This window comes from Lampetra planeri, chromosome 8 (genome assembly GCF_965212315.1).
Source record: "Lampetra planeri chromosome 8, kcLamPlan1.2.h2, whole genome shotgun sequence".
Taxonomy (NCBI): Eukaryota; Metazoa; Chordata; class Hyperoartia; order Petromyzontiformes; family Petromyzontidae; genus Lampetra; species Lampetra planeri.
The window spans coordinates 14304290-14315202 of NC_136114.1; the positions used below are offsets into that span (position 1 = coordinate 14304290).

The 10913-nt window shown below is 47.0% G+C and overlaps 1 protein-coding gene across 1 annotated transcript; it reads left to right on the forward strand.

Moving 5' to 3' along the window:
* Positions 1-1186: 1186 nt before the first annotated feature.
* On the forward strand, positions 1187-7706 carry ATP5PB (ATP synthase peripheral stalk-membrane subunit b). The gene is made up of 7 exons (XM_078597132.1): positions 1187-1312; positions 2892-2925; positions 3439-3587; positions 4124-4287; positions 5861-5986; positions 7061-7240; positions 7510-7706. The coding sequence occupies exons 1-7, from the start codon at positions 1285-1287 to the stop codon at positions 7579-7581; spliced, it is 753 nt and encodes a 250-aa protein (XP_078453258.1). The 5' UTR covers positions 1187-1284; the 3' UTR covers positions 7582-7706.
* Positions 7707-10913: the final 3207 nt, after the last annotated feature.

The window sequence follows — 10913 nt, forward strand, 5'->3', positions numbered from 1 at the left end:
ATTGTAAATGCATTTTTAATACGTTGGTACGTTACGTCACGGAAGAAGTCTGTAAAAGGAGCCGCCTTGCTGCTCCAGAGCCCCCTCCCCCGCCGCCCCCACCCTTGGCCCCCGCCATCCTTGGCCCATTGTAATGCACGTGCGGCCATCTTAGGTGGGGGTGGAGAGCTGGACACGTGGGCGGTGCAGTGACGTTGGGAGAGAAGGCGGCCATGTTGGGTAGGGAAGAAGAAACCCACCACCGGCGGGGTTATCCATCTTACGTGAGGAAACAAACACAATCACCCAAATACGTTCGTCAATAACTACCGTTCGGTGGCATTCAAAGGCAAATATATAATAGGCGATGTTCCGTGCAAATAGGCCACAGAGGTGCATGTGGTGTGTTATGTGCTGTGAAGGGCTATCGCCCGAAACGTTGGTTAATATATATTTGTACACATGTATATATATTTTAAATTCGTCCTTTTGCACCACTGCCGAGGCAGCAGCATCGCCAAATACATTTAATTCGTCGTGGGAAATAGGAAACGTGGACTCGCGTCGTGACGTCATTTCCAAGGCGTCCATCTTGAATGGGGAGAGGAACTCTCGGGCGGCCATCTTACTCGGGGAGAAGGAAACTCGGACGCTTACGCAACGTGGTCACTCATACTAATATTTAACTACAGCATTAACTTTATTTTTTTTTACCAGGTAAGGCCCGCTGAGCTATATACCTTTAAAAAAAACGTATCCGGGTCTTCCGGCCTTACCCTCCATTTCGCTTATTTTGAGCAATCATTTGTGGCCAGGTTTTACCTGGTAAGACAAAACAAATCTTTAATATGTCTACTTTTTTCAGTCCTTTGTTTACCTATCGTATATTTTGCACTCGTATCGTGTTTCGTATTCGTATTGTTGTAACGTTCTGTGAAGAGCTTTATATCCACACTATACTTTTTTTGGGTTAGATCTCGCAAATGTCTCGTTAAACCTGCCACCAACCAATTCGCAAGGGGTTATCACGCATTTATATTGACACGATCTAACCCAAAAACCTCAAATCACGGATAATATCGCTAGCGATTGCCTTCGCGGTTTAAAAAATAACTAAAAGCGCTTTACAGCTCATCGGATTCTACCTTGCGCCTTTCACCCAATCACAAAGCTCTCAGCTTTGCGCACCACGTGACGCCCCTCCCGACCAATCGCGTGCCCCCCCTCTCCCCAGGTCACTCCCTCCAAGCTCGACTCGCAGTCTTCAGTCGCCGGGCAAACGGAGGAGCAGTCAACCTCCTCGCGATGCTCTCTCGCCTCTCTCTCCTCTCAGGTTGCCGCTTTTCGATCGCCTCACTGCTTCTCCCCTTCCCCTGGTTTCCCTCCCGGCCGCTCGGCCAGTCGTAGGGAGCTCCTCCCGCGCTCTGCCGCGGGTCGGGGCGATGGTTTCTTCCCCCTTGAACTGACACCGCGGTGCCCTTGACAGGCCTGGCCCGTCGGTGTAGGCCTCAGGCCTAGGGTGTTGCGGCGTTGCGCGGAACGGCGTCAATGTTTATCTGCGTAGAAGAGTACTTGTCGAGAGATGATCGACGGCGACTCGTCGTGGTTGTGGATGCACGTTATAGTTAAATGTGTTCGTGTGTGGTTTGTGCCTGCCGGGTTTAGCTGCAGTGCAGGGTCGTGGGAGGTTGGTGGATTGGGGAGGATTTCATCCAGCAGTTGATTGACCATGACCGCTGCCGATTACTATAATTATTTGTAATTACACCGTGCTTTGTCTAAGCTGCCCGACGCAAGTTACAATCTGTGTTAATGTAGTGAGGAAAATAAATGCTTTAAAGCTATGGCACGATTGACGTCACTGCATGTATGTGCTTGCTGATTGTATTGGGGCAACGCGTCCACACGTCTGTGCATGTGTACATGTTGTATGTAGTTCGTGTTGTATGTAGTTCGTGTGTGCTGCCAATTGGTGGTCTTCATAAGTCATTGGAAGAGTGTGGAGGTCATCTTCGGTGTTAGGAGATGGGCGTTTGACGCAAGGACAGCAATAGCACAACAATTCGAAATTTGTCAGCGTCTAAATACTATAGTATTATCGGGCTAGACTGTTAAGAGAGACGAGCATTAACAAAGAAACTATATGCTAAAGTTCTGTACTCGGAATTGTACTCAAAGGTGTATCCGAAGGATGCTAGTAATATCATGGAAGGGCTGGGTGAGCAATTTGGAAATTCTAAATGGAACGTGCCATTGAAGAAGGTGTATGAAGGATAGAAGGGTAAATGACTGGTAACTTGGAAAGAGTGTGTGAGTGGAAGGTATTAAATCAATTAAATATAATCATAAGTAACTTGGAGGTTCGGAATAAAATATTTGTAGAAAAGGTTGTACGTGAAATGGAAGAATACGAGGTTGTGATGAGTATGCGAAATATGCAGGGTGAACATGGGCAGATTACAGTCGGGCAAGAGAGTGGCACCCAGAAGTCTGTGACTAAAGGATGAGTGAGACGCTAAAGTCTGGTTGTGGTGATGAGCAGATACTTGAAGGACGTGTTTATTAAACAAGGGGAAGACCGAGATTAATATACGTTTTTTCTTGTATATATAATGGGACTAGATTTGTACTTGACCTTGCAAATCGTGTTATGACTTGGCCGTTGCCGTGGGATCTGAAAGAATGCAAGAGTGAGGGTTGATGGCATCACTGACATTGGCTGTCACTCATGACATTGACCTCTTGAATTTGAATAAAATGTGCATAGCTTCTGAACGCTTCGGAGACACCTGGTGACTTGGGGCTGGGGGGATGTCCCCTCCAACTCAGATCTGGTCGTCTCCTTTCTCCTGCTGAGTAAACCATTTAGTAGACAGTGTGATTGACCTGTTTTTTTCCTTTCTCATTGACAGCGGCTGTAAAGCCTGCTGCAGCTGCCAGGGTCTGGTAAGTTAAGAGCAAAATTTGTTGACCTATATGAAACAAACATAGAGTTGTCAAAATAATAATGACGAAGGGTTTGTTACATAAATGGAATATCCTTCCCAAAAATCGAATGCATTTTAAGGTGCTCAAAGAATTAATATCAATCTATTAATCGATTTGTATTGGCTAACCCTCTGTCCTATTGACATTCTGTTTTGAGTCTGAGGCTCTTTGGCACGTGCAAATATTTTTTTTACAACCAGTGGTTAGCTACTCAAACTTGACAGTGCTCATCTTCTGTTTAACATATTATCTGCTGCTTGAATGACTGCTTAACTGCCTCACTGACTTGCAACCTCAATACGTGCCTTACAGATTGCATGACCCACCGACTCATACCCTGACTCGCTGACTAACCTACTGGCTGCCCGACTACTTTAATAGCTGCGTGACCGAGTCACTAGCGGTCTCACTGTCTTGACTGCCTGCCTGTTTGACCGACTCGCTGGCGAACTGTTCGTCCTGCCCCTGCAGTGTGGTCGCTGTGCCCCGTAATCTGCTGCACACGAGCAGCCAGAGCCATGCTCCTGTGCCCCGGCTGCCTGAAACTGGCGGGAAGGTCCGCCATGGCTTCGTCCCAGAGGAGTTATTCCAGTTCCTCTACCCCAAGATCGGCGTCACAGGTGCGCGAGTGAATGAGAACACTGATCTTCAGTAACGAACTAAAGTACGTTTGGATGCTTTTGGAGAAAATAATCGTGCGTGTGAGAATCAATTGCTTTTTATACATGTTCTCATAAACCATGATCTTTCTGAATTAATAATGCTGGAAACTATGGCAGCCACTACTTACTTTCCTTAACAATCAAGATGATGTCTCTGGTTTGCGTTTGATCCACCTGTTCCTCTTCCCATCTCTCGGTGTAACTCAGGGCATGCACCTCCATCCTTTGTACCATACCCCTATTGTAAGCATAACAATGCATTGTAGTTGATGAATCACTGAATTTGCTACCCTTATGTGCAGTAGCTCGATTGAATTGACGACTCATAAGATTGACAGATGACAACAGTTTGTAGAGGTCTTCATCCAGACTGATCCTGCCTGATGATAATGAAGATAATTATTACAGTTGTGTGCTATATTAATTCAGCCTTTGCTGAAAAGCGTTGTCCTTTTCCCTTTAACCTGTGACCTCCTTGATCCTTGGACTGCCAGGTCCGTACACCTTGGGTCTCGGGCTGCTGACCTACCTGCTCTCCAAGGAGCTGTACATCATCAACCACGAGACCTTTGCCGGCCTCAGCATGGCGGCAATCCTCGTCTACATCGTCAAGAAATATGGGAAAGACGTTGCCGCCTACGCAGACAAACTGAATGACGTATGTTCTAGAATGCTTGAGCAAGCATTTATTTATTTAATATATACTCTTAGGTTTTTTCGGTAAAGTCATGTAGGTAAAAAATTAATAAGAAAAATAAATAATAAATAATAATAGAACAAATAATATAAATAAAATAATAAATAATGATAGAAACATTTATAGAAATAAAATAAAAAATCACGACGTTTCGGAGGCAACACAAGCTTCCGTCTTCAGGTGAAACCGTCACAGCACAATTGTTGTATCAACGTGATTGATTTTGCTGAAATAAAATTTATGTTTACATTTTTTTCCCTCACTCGAAGCTATTATTTTTTTACCTACGTGACTTTACCGAAAAAACCTAAGAGTATGAATCCTTGCAGTCACGAAAGCTTCAAATCTAGAATTATTTAATATATGTCTAAAAACAGACAAAGACCCCCCGTGTAGCCTTTAACAGACTTGTGGGGCAAGTGCTGTTAGCGAGCACCTACGAAGGCCAGAGCAGTACCCGAGGGGGTGGGTGGCCAGTGCCATGCCTGACCGTCTTTGTTTCCCCAGTAATGATGCTTACACATCGCACCAGGTGCTCATTTGAGATTTAGTTGTGCTAGGAGAGGTCCAGGACCAGTTCAGATCATCATCACTGGTGTTGGCCGTGAGTGGGAATCGAACTTGGATCGCCGGGTCCGCAGTGCGCTAACCGCTGCGCCATCACTCCCCACGTATAGACCACCATGAATGAGGGATTGTTGCAATAACAATTGTGTTTGGTGTAAATTCAAATAATATTCCCGAAGCGCTACATACATCCAATACACATGAGTGGCTGATGTAAATGATTAAGAGATCTAGGAAGTTGAACTTGACCACAAATATTGTGGTTTCTGCATATAACTTTTAAAATCTATTAGGGTCTACAATTGACGGGCAATACTTTTTAATTTGTTGAACCTAGACATGAATGTTTGAATCTGAAGGTTTTGAAGAGCGATGGATACAAATATGGCACCAATCACGTGTTGAATTAATATTTAGGTTTTACTTAACACCAGTGTTTTACTTTGATAAGGGTCTCATCGTCATGATTAATTTTAACGCGATTGATTTTGCTGAAATCAAATTCATGTTTAAATTTTTTTCCTCACGCGAAAATTTCGAGTTGGCTTTGTTTTCCAACAGCGATGCAAAACCAAAATTTAATTTGATAAGCAATAACAAATACTGTCAACAATTCACAGCCCGAAGCCATGGTCCATTCAGCTATCTGTTGCCACTGATGTTGCGACTGTGACCGGGAATCCAACGCAGATCGTATTCCAGTCGTTACTTTTATCCATCTGTGAGGTGACCCAGTGGCTCGTGAGATGCACGAGCATCGAGCTGGATTCATTGTGTAGTGTGATCACAGCTGTGCCACCCCTCTCCACACGTTTGACAACGCTATTCTCGGAAATAATCTGAAAACGGCACACCAATGCGGGGACACTTTAGACGCATCAAAATGTAACCTCGCCATCGTTACTTTTATCTTTACCTTACCAGCGAGTGTGGACGGATGTCATTTTTATATCCTCCCCCCCGGCAGGAATTGATCGAGAGCGTGAACTCGGTGAGGGATGTAACCATCAACAACCTGACGAAGGCCATCGAGAGCGAGAAGAAAGAGCAGTGGTGCGTGGAGGGTAGGAACATGCTCTTCGACGCCAAGAAGGTGGGTGGCCCCGTTGCCTTCTGTCGCGCGTGATGCGCCATCAAGGGGAGCTGCAAGATGTTACTTGTATCACCTGGTATACAGGCGGTCGTGGTTTCGATCTCGACCCTAACAAAGCCTGTATGTATGGAGTTTGCATGGATTTAGAAACGTTCATTTAGAGTGCCGAAAAATTTTCACGTGATAAGTCACTTCGTTGAGCTATTATTTGTGGCCGGGTTGCTTCTGAAAGAGAGCTATATAGCTCAGTGGGCCTTACCTGGTGAAATAAACAAAATTGTTACATTTTAGTTTGCCAGATGCGAGATCGTTCCACATCATCAGGGTTTTATTTCTGTGTTTCCCTCAATGTTCAACAGGTTGGCAGCCTGGCCTATGGATGGAGTAATGCGACGGTCACTTGACCGTTGTAATTTGTCCACTCGCTTGACGTCGCTTGCCACTCATCTGCAACGGAGCGCTAAAACATAATAACATTAAAAGTTGGATATAAGTTCAATCAGCGTGAAATACAATGCTGTTGTGTTGTTAGCTGCCTCTGCACCAAAGTGCCACGTGCCTTGCAGTCCGAGTTTAGTACTGTACAGTACTGCACGCATTGGATATTATTTTCCAGTATAGGCTTCTAATTTTTTGGTGGTTTCAGCCATGGTTTGTTTTACCTCTCTACATTACAATCTCTAAATGGGCTCAATTTGGTCTTCTTGAAAGTAAAGTGGTGTTTGTTAAGAAAACAGCTTTACCACAGCACCCCAGCCCTTGAATGAACCCCGTTATTTCCAGGACACGCCGTTCCACTAGGGTCACGCTACAGGGGTGTCGTCTGTTTAGGCTTTCGTGACCAATATTTTCCGTAATAAAGGTTTTTTGGTTATATCATGTTTCTATAAATGTGTCGTTAAACCGGCCACCACCCGACACAGCCAATTAGTAAGGTTTGTCACTTAAACAAAACGTTCCAATTAGTTACTAGATCAGCACATGGGTGTGTTGCAGAGTAAACCCACAACATTTAAAATTCGAGTACCGTGACTTTACACCGGTGTCGTCTGTTTGCCCGCTGGCTCGGAACAGAACAACGTGGCCCTGCTGCTGGAGACGAACATGCGCGAGCGCCTGCACCACGTGGTGAGGGAGGTGAAGAGACGCCTGGACTACCAGCTGGCGTTGCAGCACATGCAGCGACGCACCGAGCAAGAACACATGATCACCTGGGTGGAGCGCGGCGTCATGGGCAGCATCACGCCCCAGCAGGTGCCAGCCAGAGAGCGCCCCGACTATCACCCGAGCCGCTGCCGGGCATTTACTGCGTCGCGACGCCGGAAGTCTTTCTTTGCAATTTGCGCGATCGTAATAATAATGGTGCCGGAAAGATGTGGCACTACTTGAGCATGTTGGCACATCTTTCTGGCACCAAAGTGGAAACAAGTGACGAAATGTGCAGTGGACACCAACGGGCTATCTGGCCATGGATCGTGATGATGATCATCATATACAAGTGATATTTTTCTTTTTGTGCACAGGATAAGGAGACCATTGCTAAGTGCATCTCTGACCTCAAGGTTCTGTCCAAGACCGCACAGGCGCGAGCTTGAGCCACACGGCGCTACCCTAGTGGTGCCAAACCTCCCAATTCTCAACGCGGTTTCTGGAGTCCCCAATAGAAAAAAAAATTGTATTTCTCAGCAGTGTCTGCTCAATAAAAGCTATTAAACTCCTCCATCCCTGTGAGATGGTCTTTTGCTGGAGTGTGTGCGTTTGTACCCTGACTGGTACCAGAAGTGTAAAAATCGGCCTCTATGGAGGAGGCTCATAGAGGACGCTACTCGGCAGTTGGAGGCAATCGCCCTCCAACAACAAAGGAGTGCAGAGGAGCGACGCTCACAACAATAAGAGCAGTGCGGGTCGGCTAAAAGGTAGCAAGTTGGTGCAGTCGGGGGCACAGGTGGTGCATCTGCCAGTCATCTCAGTCGGTCAACACATGGCACCTGGATCTGTCCCGTAACCTGTCGGTGAACCTTTAACACTTCACGTGACCTTAAAGTGCACCTGGCCTGGCACTGAATCCTGGCTGACGTCACCGTCACTTTGCAGCGAGTATTGGGATGCTGATGTCGAACCCAAAGACATTGTCGAAGATCTGGTGAACTACTACGGCAGGGCTCTTCAATTACCGTAGTCAAGTCAACGTTATCTGGGGTAACGATAGTTGGCGGCAGGGGTGACCTAAATAAAATCAAAAGCACGACTAATGAAAACGTATATATGGTAGGCGACAATCTAATTTATAGAGCGCTTTCACCCAAAGATTAGTAAACGGTGAAAGAATGATTTAGATGGTAGGGGTGTGCTACACAGATTGGGGAATGAGCGACGGCGATAAGAGGGTGATGGGGAATCACAAAAGAGTATGGACAGGAAGGACTGGAGGGGCGACTGGAGGGAAAGAGAATGGGCAATAGAGAAAAGGTGGGAGATTAAGGAGTGAGAAGTCGGAAAAAATACGTAAAATGTTCCATCGATATTTTTTTATTGCTGATCGCTTTGCCGTCGTTTTTTGCGGCACAATGAGTCGATGCCTTTTGATAAATGAGCAGCAAATAAACCAGTGCGAGAATAAGGATATTTTGTTTTAGCGAACATTTTTAGTTCGCAATCTGGATAATCTGCCTACGGATAATTATTAATCAAAGAGTTCAACAGGTTTCCCAGCAGGCTCCACGAGCGGTCTGTTAGCGGGTCACGTGATTAACGTCAAAAGTATCGCGCGTTCAAATGTATGTTGAATTTCTTTCTCACCGTACGTAGCCAATCGCGCTCGTCGGAAGTGAGGAACAGCGCTAATCGGAGGTGTGGATTGGTGGTCGCGACTCGAATGGTGGAGAACGAACTGCAGGGAGTTTATCTGCAATCGATGGGCGCGTTTCCTTGTGCTTGGCAGGGCCCCTGGGGGCTCTCCATGCACCCTCTAGCCCAGTGATCTTCACTCATTTTCAGAAAGCGGGGGGGCGGCGGGGGGCACTTTAGGCGACACGACAGAGTGACGGCCGCCACACATTGGAAACCATTGGGTTTGACAGCAGCACGATGATATGGGGGGGAGGGGGGGGGTGTTGTCACGTGTTGTGTATTGTCGGCGGCCGTACTCAAGGCCACCAGGGAGGGACCGCCAGTGGCCCCGCTGGCCTTGCAATAGAGAAGAGGGCCCCAGGTCTCGACGGAGCTCCCTCTGGTGGACGGTGCTTCTGCCGGCAATGGGCCATCCAGCCAGGCAACGCAACAACAATAAACACACTCCCCCCCGCTCCCCGCCACATTCCGTCTGGACATCTGTGAAAACTATCGCAAGTCTGTGAAAAAGAGCTTCATAGCTCATCGGATTCCTCCAGTCGAAAGATTCTGATTCATTCAACGACAACCACCAATTCCCCAAACTTGCCCAACCACGCGGGCGGGGGAGGGGAGGGGGTGGGGCATAAACCAGAAGGGGCGGGGCTAAAATTAAAGAGGCGGGGCCTAACGAGCAAGTGGGCGGGTCATACAAAGTAGGCGGTCCCTTCGAAGTCAGCGGTGAGTGGAGGTGTGGCTGCAGTAGCGCGCTGTGATCGCCAGAGGGCGGCATGAGCACAACCATTCAGCTTCCCCGTGCATCTCGTGTTTTTTGTGGTCATAAACTATTAAACTTTACACTTATCTTTTATTTTATCAGGTAAGGCCCACTGAGCTATGTAGCCCATAATAGCTCTGGGTCCTCCGGTCTTTCCCTTCATAAAATAAAAAACCTGCGTTTAGAGTAGTTGACCGCTATACATTTTCACGTGACGATGATAAGCCACTTCGTTGAGCTGTAATTTGTGATAGCCTGCTCGCTTCTGAAAATGAGCAACGTCGCTCAGTGGGCCTCACCTGGTCAAATAGAATTTAGTTTTATGGAAACGTGAATTCAAACCCAGGCTCTCAACGCTTGCCGACTTAGCGCTCTCATCCCAGAGCCACGCGCCCCCCTCCCGTAACGCGAATTTCTAAATTCGGTTAAATGTTTCGCTCGGGTCGACCGCGCGCTTCACCATAATGAGCCACTGCAACTCGGTCCGAGAGTTCCTTGCGGTGTCCCAAACGTTCGCGCTGACCTCTGAACCCATCCGCGTGCGGCTGTTCCTCTTGTTCACGCTGCACTAGGAAACCTTTGCCCCCCCCCCAAAAAAAAAAATGCCACCCACGAGTGTGTGTGGGCTCGGGAAAGAAGTGGTGCATTGTTTTGGAAGCAATGTCTCCTTCCTAATTAGCTGTAGACATTAAATATCTGCCTGCCTAATGATAATTACGACCAGATGGGACGGCAGAGTTTTGAATCTGCTCCTGATAGCTCGCCCCCGTGACTAGTGAACGCACGGTGATCTCAAGCAATCGTTAAAGTCACTTTAACACGTAGCAGGCGACCAATATCATCCATAAAAGAGGTTGTTTGGGTTAGATCGCATACGTTTCAATGTGTCGTTAAACCCGCCACCACCAACCAATTAGCAAGGCTTGTCACGTAAACAGAACATGCCAATTCGTTACGAACTTCTTAGACTTTGGTACGGCTGCTGATGTAGACGTAGAGCAACAACTACAATTTCACATTCAGGTGGTCAAGCCAGATCGCCGCGCCAGGGACAGTGGAGTCGTGTATTGCTGCGATTTCTCCTTCGTATTTGTGGATCGGGCATCGTGCGCATTTTATCACGTGAGCATGTGCACATTTTAATCGGTAATGGGAGAAAAAAACGCATTCTTACGGCACAATTCCTCCACTTAAACACAGGGAGAAGAGCACATATTAGAGAGCGTGCACACCTTGATGAACATCATATTGACTGTGAAGGAAACTAAGTGGGCTTGTACAGGACACGTGTCATGAAGGGATGGTGGCCAATGATGAAGA